This window comes from Dromiciops gliroides, chromosome 1 (genome assembly GCF_019393635.1).
Source record: "Dromiciops gliroides isolate mDroGli1 chromosome 1, mDroGli1.pri, whole genome shotgun sequence".
NCBI lineage: Eukaryota > Metazoa > Chordata > Mammalia > Microbiotheria > Microbiotheriidae > Dromiciops > Dromiciops gliroides.
The window spans coordinates 619,748,848-619,774,563 of record NC_057861.1 but is presented as its reverse complement, the minus strand read 5'-3'; the positions used below and the strand labels follow the sequence as shown (position 1 = coordinate 619,774,563).

At 39.9% G+C, this 25,716-nt stretch overlaps 1 protein-coding gene across 2 annotated transcripts in view; it reads right to left on the bottom strand.

Annotated features, from left to right (window-relative positions):
• The window catches only part of PRKCB (protein kinase C beta), a 674,437-nt gene that overhangs the window by 205,219 nt on the left and 443,502 nt on the right, over positions 1–25,716 (bottom strand). For both annotated transcript variants that reach the window (XM_043975695.1, XM_043975696.1), the window contains exon 9: positions 3,450–3,596. In XM_043975695.1, the coding sequence (XP_043831630.1) occupies positions 3,450–3,596 (147 nt within the window). The remainder of the gene's footprint in view (positions 1–3,449; positions 3,597–25,716) is intronic.

Here is a 25,716-nt window from a genome sequence, read left to right as displayed (position 1 = left end):
CAAGGAAGTGAGTGGTCAATGGAAGACAAGTATAAGCAGGGGCCTCTCACACGAGGGAGCTAATCTGGTGATTGGAAAGGGAGATCTCAGAAAATTGCCTTTCCTTTTTGGAATGGGGGAGAAAAGAAAGTGAGGAAATGGGGGTTAAAGGAACACCTCCATTAAGGCATACTCCTATATGAAACCCTTTACTCTCTCTATGACCTTGAACAAGTCATTTTATTTCTCTGGGCTTGTTTCCTCATCCATAAAATGTGGAAGAGATGCTCCCTATGGTCTCACCTATCTCCAGTTGCTATGTTCTTTCCCTGACTCCTCTCACTCCATAGGTAGAATTCTTCTTGCCCTCTGCAGAAGGTAAGTGGTGCCTTAGTGCAAAAAGTGCAGGGCCTCACTCAAATCAGGAAAATCTGAGTTCAGATTGGACTGTGGACATTTAACCACCTGTGTAATCCTGGGCAAGTCACTTAATTTTTGTTAGCCTCAGTTTCTTCAACTATGAAATGGGAGAATAACAGCACCTATCTCTCAGAGTTGTTGTGAGGAACAAATGAGCTGCTTAGGGGCAGCTAGGTGGTGAAATGGATAGAATGCAGGCCCTGGAATCAGAAGGACTTGAGTTCAAATTTGACCTCAGATGCTTATTTGTTGTGTGACCTTGGGCAAGTCACTTAACCCTGACTGCCTCCCCCAAAAAAGTGCTTAGCACAGTTCCCTGCACATAGTAGGTACTATATAAATGCTTATTCACTTCCCTCCTTTTTTTTCCCTCCCATGAGTTCAGTATGGTAACTCTTATATATTTACCACATTTTAATTTAAGAGTTTCATGTACTTGCCTCTCCTGCTAGACTGTTAAACCTTCAGGTGATGAGACTTATTTATCTTACTATCACCTCCATTTTCTCGATGGAATGTCTTACACATACTAGATGCTGAATATATTTTTTAAATTAATCAGCTAACAGGAGGAAGGGTCAGAAAATAACTACTACTTTAAAGATTGAAAATGTTATCTCCTTTATCTTCACAACAGTCCTATATTATAGATACTATTATAATCCCCATTTTACAACTGAGAACACTGAGGCAGAGGTGAAGTGACTTGTGCAGGGTCACAAAGTTAGTGTCTGAGACCAGATTTGGACTTAGATCTTCCTGACTCAGGTCCAGGGCTTTATCCAAATATGATAGTATCAGGAAGACCCCATCTCAAGGCCTTAGTCAGACCATTTCCATCTAATTTTTAGCTGTTTCAAAACTCCTGTCATAAAGTTAAGATAGATGAGAACACTGGGAAGTCTAGTCCTGGGGCCAGGGACCTGTGGATGTAAGAGGCTGTGGGGGTAAGCAATGTAATAGATAAAAAGCAATAGATTATACTCAGTCAATAGTCTATAAATATTTATTAACTACCTACTATGTGCCAGGCACTGGGCTAATTACACCTCATTGCTTTACTATCTGGCCCTACCCCTTAAGGGGAAGGATTCCAAGAGATTGATTGGACATGCTAAAGTGATGTCAGCATGCTATGCTTGTCAAACCCCCAGGCCATATCTGTCACCCAAGTGGCTTCTCAGCAAAGAGACCAAAGAACTGCAGATTAGATGGAGAAAGGGATCCCATAACTGGGAATATTTCATCTCTTGTACCCAACTGACAAATGCAGTAGAAGAATGTACTGGCATATGTACATATGTGACATTGAATAAGTGGATTATCCTCTCTGGACACCAGGTTTTTGTTTGTTTCTGCCCCTAAAATGTCTAGTATGGTAGTGGAAGGCTTGAGTTGAGCTCCTCAATCTAATATTTACTAGTTACGTGACAAGTCATGAACTCCCATAGCTTCTATTTTCTCATATGCATGGGGAACATTCTACATTTTAAGGCCCTTCCCAGCTCTAACATTCTTTTCCTAACTTTAAGCTCTGACATTCTGTGTTCTAAGATCCCCTTCATGATCCAATGATCCAAGTTTCAAACTAAATCTTTCTCCTTTCCTGTCTTTTTGGATGTTCTGTTCTAAAGAGTCTATGAGAACCTTCATCCCTAGGGTCACCTTTAAATCCAATAGAGCAAAAGATTTAGATTTGGGGCCCTGGATTTTAGTACATGAATTTAAGAAAGAGAACAGTAAAAGCACTTAACCACAATTTATGCTAACTATAACCTTTACAGAAGATCATCCTGTTATAGCCCATGTTAGTGCCTGTAAAGTACAATAGGAGACATTCTCTTTTCCAATCCACCTATGACATGGCCCTAAAAGAAGCAGGTGGCCCGAACAATGAGTTCCAGATGGCAGCCTCCTGATTGCTTTCTTCTTGGAAGCACGTTCTACACCTGTGTTGTCACTGGATCGCAGCTGCTCCAGAAATAGGTGACTTAATTGGAGCATCATCAATGAAAATTCCAGTTATTTATTTTTCAGATCCAACACTGAAAACTGGGGCTTGCATGTTCCTGTGTAAAATAGCATAGGGTCGAGAGTCATGGGTACCTAAAATATTAGAGATAGGGGGGATCCTAGAACTGAGAGTACAGAGTGTCACAGATGGAAGGGAACTTGGAACATGGAATGGAGGGTCAGAGATAGAAGGAACATCAGAACATAGAGTGAAAATGTCAGTGATGAAAAGGACCTGAAAACACAGAACATAGCATCAGAATTGGAGAGACTTTGGAATAATATGCAGAATCCTAAGGTTGTAAGGAATCACAGTCATAGATCTAGGCATAGAAGAGACTCCAGAGGTCATCTAATGAAATGCTCTCATTTGACAGATGATGGAAATGAGGACTACAGAGGTTAAGTGACTTGGTCAAGGTCATGCAGATTGTGAGTGGGTTTTGAACCCAGATCCTCTGAATCCAGAAATGGCACCCATTCCATTATACTGCACTGAGATTTTATGTATGGGAAAAGTTAGGTTCACAGAGGAGAAGAGGATCACACCAGACTTACAGGCAGAGCTAGGATTATAACCTGAATCTCCGAACTCTAAGTCCACAGTTCCTTCTACAACATCAATCTCCCTAAGGCACTGATGATGGCTCATGGGATTCTTCCTCTGCCTCATACTCTTTTAGGCAGGAAGTCCCTTGAAGATCAGGATGACTTCCCCTAGATCACTGATGCAGTAACTAGCAAAGGACCTGTGCAGCTGCATATCGATAAATGTGTCCAAATGATAAAGTGAATAATAAAGCTACTTGCATCCCACATTAGCTCAGAGAAGGCAGTGCAATGGAAATATCCTAAACAAATGGTATAAACAGAATGAGAATTTAGGTTGTTTTACTTTTAATCCAGTAGTTTGGTACTCCGGACCACGTTGTTGCTTTGTTAAGACAGAAAACAATTTTAATTGTGCCAAATTCAGTACCCAAATCCTAGGAATGCTCTTTTGCTTGTGAAGCAATTATTGCCAAGTTATACTATACCTTGCCAAAGCTGCCTTTCCCCAGCACCATGAGGAAGTTAAAGTCAGTCAGTTTCATCCGATCTCGGTTTCCATTGTTGTCTATTTTAGATACTGCATTGGCTGTCTTTTCTTCAGTAACCTTGGTTCCCTGGCCAATCTTGGCTCTCTGAAGGGGAAAACACATAGAACATTTAGAAGGATCCACAAAAAGCATTAAAAAACACAAGTAACCCACTCATCTAAATTATAAATATAGGGCAGCTAGGTGGCACAGTGGATAGAGTGCCGGCCCTGGAGTCAGGAGTACCTGAGTTTAAATCCGGCCTCAGACACTTAACACTTAACTTGCTGTTTGACCCTGGGCAAGTCACTTAACCCCAATTGCCTCACTAAAAAATAAATAAATAAAAATAAAAAAATAAATTATAAATATAAATAATGTGGACGCACCCATAGCAAAAGTAATAACCACTATTATTTTTTCTGGATCTGGACCTATGATTTCACAGGCTTAGGGAACTACAAGCATAGAAACTTTCTCCAGTAAAGCAGATCAGTAAGTCACTTATAACTTAAAGTCTTAGGAAGCTGCCTGGGAGAGTGAGGTTAAATGACTTGCCCAGGATCACATAGTAAGTTAGAACATGTCAAGGTAGAGTTGAATCTAGGTCTTTTTGACCACAAAAGTCTTCCTGACTCCATCCACTATGCTACACTTCCCTTCTAGTAACAATAAGACATTTTTCAATGATATTGTGTAATTGAAAAAAGAATATTCCTCACAATAACGTTGTGAGATGGGGTAGTGTAAATATTATCACTACTATCCAGATGGGAAACCAGAGGCTCATAGAATGAGCATTACTGCAGTCATGTGCCTTATCAGGACTGAGCTTTCTTTGACCTCAGCACTGACTTCTACTTTGGTACTCTTGTCTGGTGTCTCCCCTCCTCCTCTCATTGACTTCTATTTATTTTGTACAGATTTAAATATACTTTAAAGTTTCCATGTTGCTTACACCAATAGTATATAAACTCGAGAGAAGAAATTGTTACATTTTTTTTGTATCCCTCATGCCTAGCACATAGTAGTCATTTAATAAGTCTTTACTGATTCATTGATTCAGAAAGAGCAGAAAGCCCCCAAAAGGCTCCCTGTTGAGGTGTGCATGGTTCTAAATGACATTCCTCCTGCTTCAGCACAGCTGTTGCTTCCCATCTGGTCTCTTGTGCACCTCCATTCTCCTCCTGCCTGATCCAGACCTCTAAACACCTGCATTGACTTTCCCTCAAGCACTGTGCTTGCTGGGTTTCTGACAGTTTGGTTCCTGGCCTGTTAGTTGTATTGACTCCCTGTATTCATGTATGCCAGACTAAAAATCCTGGAATCCCAGAGCTGAAGGGCATCTCCAACTCATCTTCTTCAATCTGTCTCCCAAGGCAAGAATCCTGTTTGTTGTGGTTGTTTATCCAGCTTCCACTTGAACAACTCTAGGTACATGGAATTCACTATTCCCCAAGGCAGCTCATTCCATTTTTAGACAGCACTAGAGTTTAGGAAGTCCATCTTTATATTATATTCAAAAGTGCTTTCCCTTAATTCCACCCATTGGCCTTGGCTCTCCCCTCTGGAGCTACTCAGAAATCTATTTCCTCTTCATGTAACAGACTTTTAGATATAATAAAGTAGCAGTAATGTCTCCCCTACTCATCCTCATCTGAAACTGAAGCTTAAATACTTTAGTCACCTAATGAGAAGACAGGACTTACTGGAAAAGACCCTGATGATGGGAAAGATTGAAGGCAAAAAGGAAAGGGGATGGGAGAGTCATGGAAGTAATGAATGTGATTTTGGACAGACTTCAGGAAATGATGGAGCAAGAAAAGGCCTGGATTCCTATGGTCCATGGGTTCACAAGGAGTCAGACATGACTGAACAACAACCCCTCCTAATAAGCCTTTTTTTTCTCTGCAGGCTAAGCATCCCTAGTACTTTTACTGTCCCTCAGAGGAAATTCTTTCTAAATCCTTTTTCATCATGGTTACTGATCTGCAGATATATTCTACTTTGTCAATGTCACTTGTAAAATTTGGCACCCAGAGCTGAACACGATGTTCCAAATACATCTGGTCAGTGCCAAGGGCAAAACCATCATTGCTGTCCTCATTTGGGACATCAGATTTCTTGAATGACTCTTCACATCTTGATGGACCCTACCCTACGCCCATCTCCACAGTATGTAGACATGGCTACTATCTTTAAATTTCCAAAGAGTTGTCTCATGGAATAAGTAGACATATTATGAGCAAATGTAGGCTACTGCTAAGTGCTGGGGAAGAAACAAAAGTTTGGTTAAGACAGTACCTGGAACTTGGAGCTTATAGTTTAGGAGGAAGATAGGCCATGTACCATACACAAAATAACACACAATAATTGCTTACAGAGTACTCTGTGAGGAAAAGTCATTACTGATGAAAAGTTTTCCAAGGAATGTAAAAACTTTGTCTTGATTTTTTTTTTTTTACTTTTTAAAACAATTAACTGGGGTGTTTTGTTTTTTTACCACTCTTAAAATTTTGAGTTCCAAATTCTCTCCTTCCCTCCCAAACCCTCCTCATTGAGGGGGCAAGCAATATGATATCAGTTATACATATAAAATGAAGCATAGCATATTTCCATATTAGCGATATTAGGGAAAAAGTAGAAAAACATAAAATGAGAAAATTATACTTCAATTTGCTCTCAGAGTTCATCAGTTCTCTCTCTGAAAGTAAGATAGCATCTTTTCATCATGAGTCCTTTGGAAATGTCTTGCATTGCATTGATCAGAGTAGCCAAGTCTTTCACAGTTGGTCGTTATTATAACTTTGCTGTTACTGTGCACAATGATCTCCCAGCTCTTCTCACTTAATTTTGCATCAGTTCATAATAGGTCTTGCCATGTTTTCCTAAGAGTATCTCCCTCATCATTTCCCACAGGACAATAGTACTCCATCACAATCATATGCCACAACTTATTCAGTTCTGCTTTTTAAGAAGTTCTTTTCATTGAATTTTGCTATCTCCATTTACATTTGACTTATTCTGTCTTTTAAAAGAGTTCTTTTTTCAGTGAATTTTCATGCCTTTTTAAAAAACATTAGGTCAGTTCTGGTTTTTGAGGTATTTTCTTCAGTATTTTTTTTTACTAAGCTGCTAATTTTACTTTTTAAAAACATTTAAAAATTGTCTTTTCTTAATTTCCTTAATGTCCCTTTCAATTATTTTCCCAATTTTTGCTTTACCCTTCCTATCCCTTTCTTTAACTCTTCCAAGAATTTTTGTTGGGCTTGGGTCCAATTAACATTTTTCTTTGAGGCTTCAATTGTAGCTGTTTTCACATTGTTGTCTTCTTCTAAGTTTGTGCTTTGGTCTTCCATGCTACCCTGGTACCTTTCTATGGTCGAGTTCTTTTTTGTTTGTTTGTTTGTTCATTTTTCCAGGCTATTTCTTCTTGACTTTGAACTTTATGTTAAAGTTGGTCTCTGTTTACCTAGGGGTAGGGAAACACTGCCCCAGGCCTTAGGCTTTTTCATGATGTTTTTCTTGCAGCTAGTTCTGTCCAGTATGTGAGTGTTCTGATTCCAAGGTGGTATAATTTGGGGAGAGGCATAGTCACTGCTCTCCTGTTCTATACTGGTCTTTATCTAGAAAAGGCCCCTGCCCCACTGCTGTCACAAGCACCAGCTCTTCTATTTTTGGGGAGGGACAATGAGGGTTAAGTGACTTGCCCAGTGTCACACAGCTAGTAAATGTCAAATGTCCGAGGCCAGATTTGAACTCAGGTCTTCCTGAATCCAGGGCCAGTGCTTTAACCACTGTGCCACCTAGCTGCCCCCAGCACCAGCTCTTCTATTAACCCTGCCACTGTGACCAGGTTCTCTGTTCTTCTGAAGCCACCTCATCATACTCCTCTTTACCTTAGAATTGGTGACCCCTTATGAAGTTCCCCTGTGACTCCACTCAGGAACCACAATCAGAACTGCATATGAACAATAGAGTTGCCAGTCAATGCCAGCTGTACTGAGTGCCAGCAAAGGATCCCCTGTGATCTCTTTCTAACCAGTGGTCAAACCCCTAAAGCTGCTGCCTCAGGTGCTGCTGCTGCAGCATGTGTGTGCTACAGACAGGCCTCTACCCTGGTATCACCGATCTCTTCTGCCCACCCTCTAAGTTTTTATAGGCTGGAAGAAGTCCCACCCTGGCCTTTTGTTGGCCCTGCCACTCCAAAATTTGATTTGAAGAGTTATTTTAAAGTTTTTTTGTAGGGGAATGTTGGGAGAGTTCAGCTGGGTTGCTGCATCTAATCCAGCTTCTTGGTGTCATCAACACTTCCATCATTAAATTGTTCTCAGGTTGTCAAGTGATCCCTGAATCATCAATTTATAAGTTTTCAGTATTAGAAAGAAACTTCTTATGATGAGCAGGAGGAGTTCAGAGAAACCTGGAGGGTCTTGCGTGAGCTGATGATGAGTGAGATGAGCAGAACCAGAAGAACATTGTACACAGTATCATCAACATTGAGTGTTGATCTACTGTGATGGACTATATTCTTCTCACCAATGCAATGGTACAGAAGAGTTCCAGGGAACTCATGATGGAAGAGGATCTCCAAATCCAAGAAAAAAAAAAAAAGAACTGTGGAGTATAGATGCTGAATGAACCATACTATTTCTTTTGGTTTTGGTGCTGTTGTTTTTTTCTATTTTGAAGTTTTTCATCATTGCTCTGATTTTTTTCTCTTATAACATGACTAATTCAGAAATAGGATTAATGTTATTATGTGTATATATGTGTATATATGTACATATATGTGTATATACGTGTATGTATATATGCATGTGTGTTTATATATATACATACATATATATATATATATATACATATACATATATATATATATATATATATATATATATATATATATATATATATATATATATATATATATATATATATATATATATATAAAACCTATATCAGATTGCCTGCTGTCTAGGGGAGGGGGTAGAGAAGGAGAAAAATCTGAAATTGTAAAGCATGTATAAACAAAAGTTGAGAACTATCTTTACATGTAACGGAAAAAAATAAAATACTTTATTAATTAAAAAAAAAAAAGAAAGAAACTTCTTGCCATAATATTGGGCACCCCAGGCAGGGTTTCCTTCTTCCTCTAAATCCCTTCCTCCTCATACTCTGTCCTACTCAGCACTTCGCATTCATTCCTTTGCATTGCTATTCAATTTTTCCCATAGATATCATCTCCACAAATAGAGTGAAAGTGCCTCAATTTCAGGAACTGTGCTTTGGTCACCTCTGTATACCTATAGTACAGGAAGGGGCCTTGAGTAGGAAGTCAGTTAGTGAATGGAGGTTACAGAAAGGCAAATTGGGGCTTGAATTTAAGTAAAATCTTTCTATCTCAAAGTGGAAGCAACTTCCTTAGCAGTGAATGGGTTCACCCATATTGGAGGTCTTGAAACAAAAGCAGATAATCATTTGCTAGTATACCAGCTCAGCCCCTGACTCTCCAGACAGCCTTTCCCCCTCCAACCCAGTGGCCTTCTCCCAATGGTAACATCTCCATTCCTAGAGCCTCTTCCTCCAACAGGCAAATTTTTCTTTAGAATCTCCATTTATGGCAGTACCACATAAGCCCTGCTCACTCTCTCCTGGTTCAGGTCCTTTTCCATTTTGCCTCTTTTTTCTACCTGCCATCCCTTTTCAACAGCCTTTTTTGTGTTGTCTTCCCCCATTAGGATGTAAGCTCTTTAAGGTCAATTACCTTCTTTTTACTTGTATTTGTAGCCCCAGTAATTAGTACAGTGCCTGACAAAGAGTAATGGCTTAATAAATGCTTTACCTAACCAAATCTCATGTTATATATATAAAGAATTCCTGTTTTGGTAGAGGTTTAACTGGATGGTCTCTAAGGTTTCATCTAACTATGAGATTCTGTGAATCTGTGACATGTATGCTGAAGGTTGTTTGTTCAATTGGAGCAGGGATAATTTTTTTTCATGTATAAATACAATTCCAGAAATGAAAATGAACAAATTAGTTTATGCTCATACCTGAAGTTAGAGGCTCTTAAACTCAGTATGCAAGTGGAAGCAAATAGATTTGCCCATTGTCCTTTTGAACAAAGAACGCTGACATTTTCTAAAAACAAATAGCATGAAAATAACTTGCATTTATATAATACTTTATAGTCTGAAAATCATTTTGCTCGCAGCAGTCCTATGAATCAAGCAGCACAAGTATTATCTCCATTGTACAGATAAGGAAAGTGAGGTAGAAGGAAGTTAAAATGACTTCTCCAAGGCCATTCCTTTATCAGAGCCTAGTCCACTGAACTAGGAAAATCTGGTGTCAAATCTTCAACAACTCTTAAAGGGGTCTTTTTTCCCCAATTAATGATTCAGCAACTGCCTCTAAAATTAGATGTTCTTCTCTAAGCCCATTAAGTGGGTGGTAGTGTTGTTGCTGATCCTTCATTGGATAAAGTAGTAACTCAAAGGGCATACCTGTTCATGGTTCACTTGCTTCATCTCCAGGCTCCACACCTTTCCCCTGGTTGTCTCTCCTTTCTTCACACCCCCCCCCCTCTGCCTCCTGGCTTCCTTTAAGACGCAACTCAAGTTCCATCTTCTGGTTCAAACTCTTTTCCTTCAGCCACTTTTCCCCCTTGCTACTGCTAATGCTTTCACTTTGAAATTACCTTCCATTTACTCTGCCTATATTTTGTTTATAAATATTTATTAGCATGCTATCTTTCCCCTATCAGAATGGGAATTCCTCAAGGGCAAAGACCAATGCTTTTGCCCTTCTTTGTACCCCCAGCCCTTAGTGCCTTGCATCTAGTAATCCATGCTTGTTGACTAACTTGGTAAAATGTTAGGGTCTGAAAATTCCTCCCTTGTTTCTGATATTTTCTTCATCCTACTAGAAGTTGTCCACAAAGCAGTTTCCTAAATCCTGACTCAGAGTAACAAAAGGGATTCCAGATAAGCTCTCATATCCAGTCTGCCTGCTTGGCAGATAGAACCTCATAGATTGAATACTAGGATTTTAGGACAAATGTGCATTGATTATATGGGCATTGGAAAGCTGAGCACCTCAATCAGTTAAGAAGGAGACAGATGTATGTCTAGAATATGAGGTTGAAGTAGATCGGAGAGAACAAAAGAAATAGTCCAGGCCAGATGAGAAGCAAAAGGAAGGACAACCATCAGGATGAGGGGAAGGGAAGGAAACAAGCATCTATTAAGTGCCTACTATATGCCAAGTACTGTGTTAAGTGCTTTACAAATATTATCTCATTTGATCTTCACAACGGTCCACTGGGAGGTAGGTGTTATTATTGTCCTCATTTTACAGTTGATGAAACTGAGGCAAACAAAGATGAATTGACTTCTGTGGGCCAAGGGTCCCACAGCTAGGAAGTATCTGAGGTAGAATTTATAGCTGGGTCTTTCTGATTCTAGGCACAGTGCTCTATCTACTGTACAACCTAGATATTTCCAAATGAAACAAGAAAGCCCAGAAAACCAAGACAAAAGAGGAGCAAAAGACAAGGGACTAATAATTTGAGTTATATTGGGACACAATCCTTTTTCTTTCTTAAGGAGGAAGTGCTACAAAGGTGCTGGTACTGCACACAATTCAACTATTCCCACCTAAGTAAGCTTCTTAAAGCCCTGGTGTGGTCAACCAACTAAAGTCAACAACCAGTGATAAAGCACTTTCCCCATATGTGTATGGCAAGGTGGAAGAAGAGCAGAGAACAAGCATTTATTAAGTACCTACTGTGTACCAGGCACCATGTGGAGGACTTTACAACTTGGGGGCTTATACTCAAAATTAAAAATATATGGAACTAAAGAATTCTGGGGTTAGATGGAATCTCAGTAGCTGTCTAGTACAAAATAGCATCTCGATATAACGCACCCAACAAATGGTCATCCAGTCTCTTCTTAAAGACACCCAATGAAGGAGAATCCATGACCTCTTGAAACCGTGGCCTCAAGGAGATAACGTTTCATTGGGTGTGTATAATAGAAGACTTTTCTTATTACAAGACAAGATTTAAGGTACAGAAACGTATTTCAAAATCTCAAAGATCTATGATTACTCCAACCCAAATCCTCTCCCCATCCATAAAGACTTTACCCCTTAGACAATTAAGTGGGCAGTCTCCCCTCCCCAATCATCTATCATTTAACAAACACTTATTATTACATTAGGTAGTAAATAAACATTTAGTCCCATATTGTATGCACTGTGATACCCTGGGGCACCAAAGGGAACTTATAGGGACACAGCTGGATATTTTAAATTTTCAACTACTGATTGAAGTACTCCACAGTCTCAACATTAATTCATAGTCTATCTTTTTTCAAGAATATTCTTTAAAGTTTGAGAAATGTTTTTGTTTACTTGATAAACGATGTCTCAAACTTTATTATTTTCACCATCACATCTCTACAAAGCTGGGTTTTCACTTAACACAATGCCTGGAACATAGCAAGTGCTTAAGAAATGTTTACTGATTGACTGATTGCTCTATTGGCAATTGCTGTGATAAAAATGCAAAAGTGAAATCAGAAACGAAGATGGTGGCATCCAATCTGATTCCAAGGTTTAAGAAGGTATGCAGTGCCCATAGGCTCACACATCCCATCAGGAAGTAATTGTGGTTATTTAACAATAATATGAAAATATTATTTTTCTTTTCAATTTATGTGTGTCATTTACCTTTCCAAATTTGAATGGGAATTAGGACATAAATACTTATCAAATTGTTTGGACCTAACTACTTTAATGAAACTGTTAGGGATTTCTTTTGGCCTAGGGTCAACACAAAAATAAATAAGACCCTAAGGGTGCCGTGAACAGGGAAAGTGTAGCAAGGTCTGGTTTAATAGACAGTAAATCAATGTCATATTAGAAATGTAAAGAAGTGATCCGAGAACTCAGAAGAAAGATCTTAAGTGGACAATCTTCACAAGTTGCTGTGCCACCTTCCCCGTGCCCGCCCCCTCCCAAATTCCTTGTCATTAGGTATCTTTGGTTCTGGGATCACAACCCTCCAAACTAAACTGGCCAATTCCTAAGAAGCAAACTACAGGCTGTCACCAAACCCATGGGAATCTGTGGGAGAAGCTCTGTGCTCTCTTGCCACAATCTTGGGGAACCCCTGATCACTTCCTAACACTGTGACTCCTCTAAGAAAGGCTTTAGTTGAGAAGGAACAGAATCAGGTGATTGAGGTCCTGCAACTCTTATCAGGCCAAGCTTTTGTTATTCAATGGTATGGAAAGCTGAATTTATAAAGGCAGCAAGTGTTCTGAGAGAATATACAATGCTCTGTGGGAGTCATTGGAGGATGCAGAAACCAAAGGGCCTGAATTCAAGCCTTTGGCATTTCTTATTACAGTCTGGCAGAACAGCCATTTGAAAACACTAAATCTCATCACTGGACACAATCTTTTATTGCTCCAAGAGCCATCTCCTTTTCAGAGCCAGAATTTGTAAAGGCTATCTTCAAGAAAGAGTATTTTAATTTTCTGAAATATGCCATATTGTGGAAACTGCACAGAGCTCAGCCTACCATGAAATTCCATTAACCCGATTCCGGCAGCTCATTCTTACTGTCGCTCAGACCTTCTCCAAAGAGGAGGCTCGAAGGTAATTTCTGAGTTTCTGCTGGCGCTAATTGGTTATCGCAAGGCATCATATTCCTCCCATTCAAGGTCATTCAAAACACCTCTTAGAGCATTGGGGGGCACCATGAAAACAGGTTTTAAATCTGCTGATGCAGTGCATGGGCTGACTAATGATGAAGAGGAGTTATCCACAAGTGATCTCAGGACAATACATAAATCTTTGACTCTCATGAGCGGGGGGAGAGGGAGACCTTAAAGAATAAGGATAAAGTATGCCTTAGCTTCAAAGTCGGAAATGGTCTGTACCAAAAGTTTTATTTATGTATGAAATGGTTTCTCACCACCACCCACAGATTCTGAGGTGGCAGTACCGCTTATGTATATATGCATGTGCTCTAATAAGAAAAAATTCTAAACTCACTTTTTCTCCCCTTTGCTCCCCCACCCAATTCCTACCCCACCCCTTACTCTGCCACCATGTATAATAGCTGCTTCCCCTAAACTGCTCTTCTCAAAGGCCATGAAATTGAAATGCAAGCACTTGGTAGGGGGGTGGGCAGGGCTAGAATGATGTGTGGTACTAGTTTGATGATAGGATGTATGCCCCTAGTCCAAGGACCATCTGAACTTAGTACAGAAAAGCTCATCACCATAAGATTGGCCCCAAAATGAATGTAAAGATCTAAATATATTGCAGTATGTGTATGTACATGTATGTATGGATATGTGTATATATGTATATACACACATGCATGTATTCATGTATATACTGCAGCTCATGACAAGTTCAAACAGGGATAACAGGTGTGTATCACCACCGTGTCTGGCTAGCATATACTTTTTTTTTTCCTTTTAGCAGGCAGTATGAAATGGAGATTCCTGGTTTCATACGTAACTCTTTTTGCATTCGGCTATACATATAGATGTATACAAACATGTACACATGTATCTATAGCCAAACAAACTCACAAAGACTCATTTACTAAGCTGTAGAATGGATAAGCTATATCTGTGCCAAAAGACAAAATACCATGCCAATGAAATCATGGGACTTCTGAAATAGATGAGACATTGAAATAACAGAAAACCTGAGACAAAAGATGTCACATAGTTTAATGCATCACCAAAACACAACTCCATCATGAAACTAAAAACTGACTGAAAAGTGGTCCTCTTACCTATGCAGAGAGGATTCCTCAATAAGTCAGTGGTATTATATAGTTGCCAAACCCACTGATAATAATAGCTGTTATTTATATAGTGCATTAAAACTTCCAAAATGTTTTGCCTACATTATCTCATTTGAGCCTCCCAACAACCTGTTGAAGAGCTTCTTGTGATTTGGGTCATACCCATTTAACAAATAAGGAAACTAAAGCTCAGAGAACTCTTACCCCTGGTCAAACAATATCAGAGGTGGGATTCAAACCCAAGTTTTTCAGACTCTAAGTTCAGGATGTGGGGGCTTTTTTGTTTGTTTGTTTTGGGGGTTTTTTTGCCCAGGGCAATGAGGGTTAAGTGACTTACCCAGGGTCACATAACTAGTAAGTGTCAAGTGTCTGAAGCTGAATTTGAACTCAGTTCCTCCTGAATCCAGGCCCGGTGCTTTATCCACTGTGCCACCTAGCTGCCCCCATGTTCAGGATTTTAACCACAAGACCCCACCACTTTGAATTTAGGCTCTATAGATAGAAATACAATAATCATAATGAGGGAGGTTATATCCCTATTTAAAAGCCATAATATGGAAGGAATTGATTTATTCTGTTGTATAAGACTAAAATCAATAGTCAGAGACTATAAAAGGCAGATTTTGGCACAATATAAGGAAGATTTCCCCCAAGAATAAGAATTATCCAAAATTGTAATAGCCTTCCGCATGGGTATGAAGTTATCTATCCTTGAAGGTAGGATCACTGAAAATTGAAAGGGGCATCATAGGTTATGCTGTACATATTTCTCATTTTACCTATGAGGAAACAGGCCTGTAGGGGTGAAATGACTTGCCCAAGGCCAAAAGTGTAGTGAATAGTAGAAGCGGTATTTGAATCTAGGTCTTTTGATCCCTAGAACCAACATACTTTCGACCTTGCCTTCAAGTGGAAGACAAATAACCTCTATTTGAGAACTTGAAAGAAGGAGCTCATGCATGCTTCTTGGAAGACCCCCAAAGGCCCCTTCTAACTCTCAGATCCTAAGATCCTTCAATTAACTCTTTCCTAGCTATAGACTGCATGAGAAAAGGAAACATATATAGAGTTGGCTATATATACACCATGATGCTAATTTGTGACTATTTCTGGCAGGACGTGAGTAGTGTCTAAACCTTGATGGGTTCACAAGGGAATTCATGTTCTGTCTCTAGCTCTGCATGTTCAGAAGCTCAATGTTTTTGTTTACCCAGGGGGTGATCAGGCTTTAAGGAATTCGAATCAAGATGGCTTTTGACCAGAAAGTGACTTCTACAGAAAAGCAGATGGAGAGGTGTTATATGGCACTGATAGAGGCACAGGACAGAGTAATAATGATACCAAAAAAGGGGGCATTGAAACTATTTTTTTGTGAGGCAATTGGGGTTAAGTGACTTGCCCAGGGTCACACACTAGTAAGTGTTAAATGTCTGAGGCCAGATTTGAACTCAGGTCCTCCTGAATCCAGGGCCAGTGCTTTATCTACTGCGCCACCTAGCTGCCCCAAAACTATTTTTAATGCACAGAAGTAAATAGAGGGAAGTTCAGAAGGAAGCATAGACAAGCAGGATAATTTTGAAGGTAACGACAGGAACTCATTATGTGCTTTTTCTTTTCTTTCATTCCTTCCTTCTTCCTTTCCTGCCTTCCTTCTTCCCTTGCACCCCCTTCCTTCCTTCCTTCCTTCCTTCCTTCCTTCCTTCCTTCCTTCCTTCCTTCCTTCCTCCCTTCTTTCCTAAAATAAAACTGAATCTATCTTGCCCAGGTTGGGAATGCAAAAACTTACATGGGTCCATTTCCACTACTTACTGGCACGGGAGCTTTGACCTGCTCTGTTTCCAAACTGAGCTCATTTGACCCTCCTTAGTCAACACAGAGAGAGGCTCCCTACTCCAGGGTCTTACCATATTGATGCTCTACTTAGTAAGGATGACTGACTGGCTTAGCCCACTTTAGTTCATAACCCCTGAGTTCACAACAGTTTCTACTTTCAGCCTCCCCAGTAGCAGGGATTATAGGTGTGTACCACCATGTCTGGCTTTCATATACATTTTTTTTTTTAGCAAGCAGTATGAGAAGGAGATTCATGGTTTCATATGCAACTCTATTTTTGCATTCTGCTGTGTTTATGGAAATGCTCTCTTTTTCAGTGCTTAAGTTCAGAATTTAAAAATAAATTAAAATAGAAAGAGATTGACTCAAGATAAAAACTCGCAAGACAGACTGAAAAAACAGAATTTACAGTGAGAGCTATTTCTAGCTCAAAAGCTAGGGTTGAGTCCACTACACAGAAAATCTCATTCCTGATAAGAAGCTTCTCTTAGGAAACAAAATTATAGGTTGTATATTTGGGGAACAACTCTGTGGAATTCAACAAGTTTTTTTAAGCATTTACTATAGTCAAGATATTTCATATTCCAATGGAACTTGATGGAAAGATGATAGTGGGGGGACAAAAGATCCTTGTCCTCAAAAACCTTATATTCTTATGGAGGATACAACATCTAAACAGAAAAATAAATCCAAGATAGTTTGAAGAGGAAGAGGGCACTACTTAATAGAGATGTCAGGAAAGGCTTCTTAGAGGTAGCAGGATATGAGCTTCCCCCTGAGGAAGCTAAGGATTCTAAGATGCATCAGTAAAGAGGGAGTGAATTCCAATTGGGAATGTGGTGTGCATGAAGGGGTGCAATGTAAAATAAGTCTAGAAAGAGGGCTAAAGCCACACTGGATGAGTTTTAAGTGTCAAAGTGAACAGTTAACATTTTATCTTAGGAAAAATAAGAGGGAGCTACTGAAGGTTTTTGAGTGAGGGACAGTCAGGAGATTTAATGTGTCTGTGCTTGCTTTTCATTTTTTTCAACCCATGTGTGCTTGTTAATAGTCTGGAACCGTACCGTGAAAGGTTAAGCAACTTGCTCAAAGTCACCAATTTAATTAGTGACAGAGCCCATTCTAGAATCCAGCTTTCTCAGATACTAGTCTTGTGCTCTTAGCTTAAGGTACTTAGCACAAAGTATAGCACAACTGTAAAGTCTAAAATTCTAGCTGTGATGTCTAAAATCTAATGAGTGGTCACCTTAAATTAGAAGCTTTAGCAAGAGTTTAGCCTTTTAAGTATTTATTAAAGTATATTAGAAGTTAGTAAAGAGAGTGAAAGAGGAAAACAGATTCCTTATAGCATGGAAAATCCTAGCTTAGATCTATTTGGTATAGCCAGAAGAAAAAAAAAAAACCTTTCTTTCCTAGCAGCCCACATGAAGTCCCCCACCATGCCAAAGTTCGGAATCAAAAAGGCCCCGGTTCCCCGAGGCTTCTCCCAGAAGCCTCCTGGGAAACAGGAAACAGGGCCGTCCACACACACAGCTCCAAGCTAATTGACTGGTACCTCTGATTGACAGGACCCACAGGCAGCAGACATCACTTCCTGATGCCAATTTAACCTTCAAAACCTGAGAAAAGGTCACTTCCAGACGCTAAGTCACATGCTTTCTTTTCATGGCAGAGCTTCCCTGCAATTTCTTTCTCAGCAGGTTGGTAGAGCTCTGATTCTCACACATAGTAGGTGTGATATAAAAGCTGATTCCTTTATCTTACCCCACCCCCTTTCCATTCTATAACATCCTATCCTACCCATTTTTCCTTTGGAGGACTGCCAGGTAGTTGCTTACCTAACATGCTGAAATATTCTAGTAGGTACTAGTTATTTAGGGCAGCTAGATGGAGTAGTAGATAGAGTGCCCAGACCTGAGTTCAAATCTGACCTGACACTACTAGCTATATGACCCTGGGCAAGTCACTTAATCCTGTTTGCCTCAGTTTCTTCATCTCTAAAATGAACTGGAGGAGGCAGCTAGGTGGAACAGTGGATAAAGCACTGGCCCTGGATTGAAGAGGACCTGAGTTCAAATCCGGCCTCAGACACATGACACTTAATAGCTGTGTGGCCTTGGGCAAGTCACTTAACCCCCACTGGCCCACAAAAAATAAATAAAATAAAATAAAATAAAATAAAATAAAATAAAATAAAATAAAATAAAATAAAATAAAATGAGCTGGAGAAGAAAATAGCAAACCTCTCCAGTATCTTTGCCAAGAAAATCCCAAAATGGGGCCATGGAGAGTTTGACAGGACTCAACAACACTACTTATTTAACCTCTCTGAGCCTCAACTTTCTTATCTGCAAAATAGGATAATTATACCACTACTATTTACTTCATAGAACTTTTATGAGAATAAAAAAGGGATTATCCAAATATTAAGCACTTTGAATACCTTAATGTGCTATATGCATCAAATATTAACATTAAAATTGGGATAATTTATTGTCACTCCTGTATAACATGTTTGCATTGAATAGGGGCTTTTGAGAAACATAATGTCTTACTCCAAGGAAGTGTTTCTATGATAGGCATGTTAAGGACCATTGTTGGTCAGTGGGGATGGGGTTTTGAGACAAGGGCAACTCTACCATAGAACATCAGAGCTATAAGGAATCTTCACCATTATTTATCACAATCAATTCATTTTACAGGTGAGGAAACTGAGGCCCAACTAAGGGGAAGTGACTTGCCCAAGGTAATGGCAGCTAATGGCAAAGCTAGGGCTAGAGGCCTGGTCTCTCAGTCCAAATCACATCATGCTCATTCCACAACACTAGCATTTCCTAAGTCATAGTATGTGGTCCCCTGCTATTCCAAACAGTGTGAAATAGAGCTTTGGGGAGAAAATGTCCATGCAACAATATTTTTTTCTAAAGATATTGAATATGCAATTATATATGGGAAGTCACTGCCTAAGCATAATAAACAGATCCCATCAAACCTTCATTCTGAACATTATCTCCTTTGGCACCATGCTCTTAGATGGTAACTGAGAAATTGCATGATCTACTAGAAATAACACTGAAAATCAGAGGTTCTGGATTCAAATTTAGCTTCTGTAACTAACTAACCTAGGATCTTGGGCAAGTTAACTAACCTCTGTGGGTCCTGATTTCCTCATCTATAAAATAAGAAGGGGTTGAACTAGTTTCTTTTTAAGGTCCTTCTAGCTCTCTGTCAGTCCAATGATTCAAATGAGTAGTACCAGTTTTGTGCAATTTCCAAGAACCACAACCCTTCCCCTGGAAATCAGCTGACCCTAAGCATTTCTGAGACCTGCCTCCTAACAGGACAGTAGAAAGGTAATGGATACCGTGGGTAGGTAGTGAACTCAAGACATTCATCAAAAGTTGAAGAGGCCATAGTCACAAATGCATCACAGACAGATGTTTGAGTAACAGATCCATAAGTGGCTCCTTTAGCAAAGCTGAAATATGGCCAGAATCAACAAGAATAACATGCCTTCAGAGCTAGTCTGCCAAAAGAACCCTTTGAGAGGCAATGAGGTACAGGGGAAAGAGTTCTGGATTGAATAGGAGTAGAGAGGGTTTGTACCAGTTCTTCATCACTGAATTTCTCTGAGATGCCATTTCTTCATGTATAAACTGAATTTTAGACCAGATGACCACTAAGTTCCTTTTCAGCTGGACCTTTGATCTGATGATCTTTCCTTGAATCTGAGATCAGTCAGAAGAGCTCCCTTACAGGTCCCATGTGAGTTTGATCTTGGGCCAATTCATTTACTAGCTATAATCAGGCTTCTACCTTACCAACAACTATGACTCACAAATAAACTGAAAGAGGGCAAGGTTGTAGTCTACAGTCATGGATAAAGTGAACTTGGTCTTGGGGCAGCTAGGTAGGGCAGTGGATAAAGCACCGGCCCTGGATTCAGGAGAACCTGAGTTCAAATTTGGCCTCAGACACTTGACACTTACTAGCTGTGTGACCCTGGGCAAGTCACGTAACCCTTATTGCCCCACCAAAAAAATGAACTACTGAAAAAGGGAAGCTAAGGGGCACAGTGGATAAAGCACTGGCCCTGGATTTAGGAAGACCTGAGTTCAAATAGCTGTGTGACCCTGGACAAGTCACTTAACCCTCATTACCCCGCTAAAAAAAAAAGTGAACTTAGTCTTGTTCATCCAATTGTGTAATACTGGAATGTATTGAGAAGCAAGTTTAGGACAGATTGTTATCTAGAACAAAAGTTTAGGCCAAACAAAAAGACCTGAGCACACCTGCATTATCTCATTTTGAATATCTTTCCCACCGAACTATCATTTTCCTGAAATTCGTAGCAAAAAGACCAATAGAGCCTCAGAGGTGTTCTAACCCCTACCAGAACAGGAATCCCTTTTACATTATTCCCAACAAGTAGTCTCCATCCATCCATCCATCCATCCATCCATCCATCCATCCATCCATCCGTCCTTCCTTCCTTCATCACCACAAAATAGCTGCTAGAAATATTTTGTGTACATATGGATCCTTTTCCTTTTCCCCTCCCTTTCTTTTTCTTTCTTTCTTTCTTTTCTCTTCCTTCCTTCCTTCCTTCCTTCCTTCCTTCCTTCCTTCCTTCCTTCCTTCCTTCCTTCCTTCCTTCCTTCCTAAAATAAGACTGAATCTATCTTGCCCAGGCTGGGAATACGGAAGCTTAATCATATACTTATATAAATATGCATATAATCATAATACTTTGTTGTTATTTTTGTTCAGTCATTTCAGTAATGTCTGACTCTGTGATAACACTTGGGATTTTCTTGGCAAAGAGACTAGAGTACTTTGCCATTTCATTCTCCAGCTCATTTTAGAGATGAAAAGACTGAGACAAGCAGGGTTAAGTGATTTGCCCAGAGTTACAGAGTCAGTAAGTGTCTGAGGCTAGATTTGAACTCAGGTCTTCTTGACTCCAGATCCAGCTCTCTATCCACTGTCCTTAAATATTTGGATGCTTACAATGATGATGACGACGAAGACAAGGAGGAATATATTACTTATTAAGACAATCCGTTATTGGACAGCACTAATTGTCAGGAAATTCTTTTCATTTTGAGCTGAAATTTACCTATATGTAATTTCCACCCCTTTCTCTTTGTCTTTTTCTCCAGGAAAAAGCAGTTACTATTCATGCTAAACCATCCCAAACAAAAGAGCCCTTCAAATGTTCAAAAGATGATCAGGATTCCTTCTAGTTCTTTCTTTTCATAGAGCGAAGAACCCTATCATTAAAGTCAAACTGTCGGGTTAAAGCACTTCATCTCTGGGAGGCCCCTGCTGAAATGAAAGCATGTTACCTGCAAGGATTAGTACATTAACCTGTTAGTACCCACTACTATGGATCAATTTATTGCATCAGCTTGTAGTCACATAGGGCCTCATGGGAAGGCAGACAGCCCGGATGAGTTTTTATGGGTTTGGGAAACAAAGAGGTAACAGTTTATAACATTAGAGGAGGAGGCTTTAGTGGAAGAAGCTGGACAATGGAAGTAGGAAGGTGCTTACTGCTTTGGGCAGGTCGAGGACTTAGGATATTCATAATAAGAGGAGGTAGTCATGAAACCTACCTAGGACGCTGAAAGGATGTTTGAGTAGCAGACTCACGAGAGGCAACTTAGGGTCAATCAGCATTTATGAAGTGTCTACTATGTCTTCCCCAAATGGGCCCATGAAGAGTTGGACACAATGGAATGTGCTAAGTGAGGATTTAGAAAAAACTAGAAAAGATGTGAGATCGGTAAGAATAACCAGAGCCTGGGGCAGCTAGGTGGTGTAGTGGATAAAGCACTGGCCCTGGAGTCAGGAGGACCTGAGTTCAGATCCAGCCTCAGACACTTGACACTTACAAGCTGTATGACCCTGGGCAAGTCACTTAACCCTCATTGCCCAACCAAAAAAACCCAAAACAAAACAAAACAAATTTTAACTTAAGAAGATAAGTCTCCCTGTTTCTAACTAAGCCTGACACTCTATCCACTGTACCACTTAAATGCCCCATTCGTTATAATAGGAGATAATATTAGCACTTACCTTCCTGGGAAGCTTGTTATTGTGACAATTCAAACTCTATAAAGTGCCTTGCAAGCCTGAAAGCACTAGCTATTATTATTGAATTATTGTTACTGTTATTTGTTGTTGTTATTGTTATAGAGAGGTTTGCTGCTTCTAGTAAGGCTAGATGACCTTTGAGGTACTTACCTTCCAACCCTAAGATGCTGGAATTCTATGCATAGGGGAGACGAGAACAAGCGTGGATGAGAAAAAGCAAGAGAACAAACACATGGTACATAGAGAAACAAATGAATGAGTGAGTTGTGACAAAAGAGCTCACAGAAATGAAGTACAGACATTTTCAACTATCTTGAAAGAGATACAGGGGTTTCAGTGAACTGTCAGTTCCCTAGGATGACATAATAGACAACAAATGGGGTGGGGGTGCAATTTTTGGTTGCACCAGGAAAAGTGTGCTGGCTTAAAATGAGGAAAGTGACAGTCCTGCTGTGCCTGCCAAGGACACACTGTTTTTGAGTTCAACCTTGGCCTCCCTATCTAAAGAAGGCCAATGATAAACTGGAGGTCATGTAATAGATGTTAACCAGGATTAGAAATGGTCTCAAAACTAGCCAAAGTTTGGTTGATAGAGGTGGGGTTCTTTAGCTTACAAAAGGTTACTTACAGAAGACATGGTAACTGATTTCAGGTATTTAAAGCATTACATCAGGGAGCAGCTAGGTGGCACAGTGGATAGAGCACCGGCCCTGGATTCAGGAGGACCTGAGTTCAAATCCAACCTCAGATATATGACACTTACTAGCTGTGTGACCCTGGGCAAGTCACTTAACCCTCATTGCCCTGCAAAAAAACCCAAAAACCCAAAACCAAACCAAACAAAAAAACCCAAACTCAAACAAACAAACAAAAAAAGCATTATATCAAAGAGAGATTAAAATGGAAGAACATTTAGTCTCCAAAGGTAAAGGATATTTGGAGTTGGTGTAAGGGGGAAATTATCCTAACAATTAATTCTATGCCAAAGTGAAACTGTTTTTTGTTTTTTTTCAGGAGGTAATCAGAGTCTCTTCCCACTAAAGATATCTGAAGAGATCATTATGTAGCAGGAATGGAAGACTGATTGTAATTGAGTCATGACTGTTCTTGCCAGATTCTCCTCCTACCTCTTTGACTAGTGTCCTTTACTAGATCATCATTCACAGTCCATACGATAAGTATGGGTGAGCTATAGGGATGAATCTTTTCTCATCTGTCTATACTCTCTCCCCATGACCTCTCACTGGTTCAGTTATTATCTCTCTATAGATCTAGCTCTCTTCTCTCTCCCAAACCCCATATCTATGAGCCTATTGGACATCTCCAGTTGGATGCCCTAAAAGCATCTCAGACTCAAACTATCCATAATTATCATCTTCCCCTAAGGCCACTCATTTTCTAAACTTACACCTGTTTTTGCAGTAGGTACCACCATCCTCTAAGGCACCCAGGTTCATGACCTCTGAGATGTCTTTGCTTCTCTTTAATTCCCAACTACTTTTTTTTTTCTTTAGTGAGGCAATTTGGGTTAAGTGACTTGCCCAGGGTCACACAGCTAGTAAGTGTTAAGTGTCTGAGGACGGATTCGAACTCAGGTCCTCCTGACTCCAGGGCAGGTGCGCTATCCACTGTGCCACCTAGCAGCACCCCCCGAACTACTTCTTCATGGAAGAACCATATGTAATTTGTTTCTAAGGCTTATCGAATTTGCCTTCACATCTCTTTCATCAAATCCCTTTTCTCCACTCATATGAATATAAACAGTTCAGGCCCTCATCATTTCCTGCCTGTACTATTGCAATATCTTTCTTATTGGTCTTCCTGATTCCAGTTTCTTCATTTTTCAATTCATTTTCTACATGGCTGCAAAAATAATCTCCCTAAAATACATCTGACCATGTTGTTCTTTTCCTCAAGAAACTCCAGGGGTTTCCTGTGGGATCTAGGTTAAAATACAAATTTCTCAGCTAGCATTTAAAACTCTATGTCATTTAGCTCTAACCTACTCTTCCAGATTTAATTCACATTATTCCCCTTCATGCACACTACATTCTAGAAAAAATGGCCTACCGGCTTTCTCCCAGACTCAGAATTCCATCTCTCACCTCTCCATTGTTGCAGTGTTCTCCATCCCTGGAATACACTTCCTCTTCCCCTCCACTCCTTTAGAACCCTTAACTTTCTTTAAGGCCCAGCTGAGGAGTCACTTCCTAGAGGAGAACTTTTCCAATTCCCCTAGTTGTTGGTGTTCTCTCCCACCCCAAAGTATCTAATATCTATTTACATATGGTAACCTCCAATAGAACTGAAGATCCTTGAGGGCAGCAGTGGTCTTGCACTTTTTGTCTCTGGATTCCTTGTACCTAAAATATTGGCTTTCACATAGTAGGTACTTAATTGATTTTTTTTTTACAGGGCAATGAGGGTTAAGTGACTTGCTCAGGGTCATACAGGTGTCTGAGGCCGGATTTGAACTCAGGTCCTCCTGAATCTAGGACTGGTGCTTTATCCACTGCACCACCTAGCTGCCCCCTACTTAATTGATTTTTGTTTAATTAAGGGACTTTTAAGTCAGCTACAGGCTGCTGGAGTCTATTCTATATCTGAGCTGGCATGATGCCTAATTTCTGAGAGGGTTAGACAGACAAAACAATGCTTCCCAACCTTTTTATCCTCTTAGTCGATCATCAATCAACAGCTTGCAAAGAAAAGCCCATTTAAGACCTTGAAAGACTTGCAAAGGTGATGCTGGAGTCACTTACAACAGAAAATCAAATCCTTAATCCCCAATAAGTTGAAGAAAGCATACAGCCCTTTTTCTTCCTAGCTTAGTGCTATTAGGGGGACTGGTGACTATGATTGCCAGAGGGACAGATCCACTACCAAAGAAGTAGTAAGTGCTTACCTTCCATGAAAGCCAGTGGGAGGGGGCTAAGGCAGGTCAGGGACACTTGGTAGTATAATCTTTGCACAGTACAGATAGCCCATTACAACTCGGAACTCAACACAGTTTGGATTATCCATGAGATCACAGACTGTCCCTATAGAAAGCCTTACATAATTTAACAGTGAAATCTTATTTGGTTGGAACACACTTCCAGAAAAAAAATTACTAACAAGGGATGCATGTGGATCAAGACCTAATTTCTAATGCTGGCTCTGCCATTGTTTTATTTTGGACAAGTAATTTCTCCTACTAGATCTCAGTTTCCCCAATGAAGAAACAAGGTTAGCCTAGAGATGAACCTTTCCCCTTTGAACATTATGTGTTCTAAATTATAAAGTCCCTTCTGCTTCTGACATTCTGGGTTCTAGAGTCCCCATACAAATTAAACAGTCTATGCTGAAAATTTTTAAGCTTCTTAAGGAGATAGTTTCTATTTCTGCTCTTTTCTTTGTATCAGTTACTTCCTAGCTACTCCAGGAGTCACATGAAGTATTTTACTAACATAATTT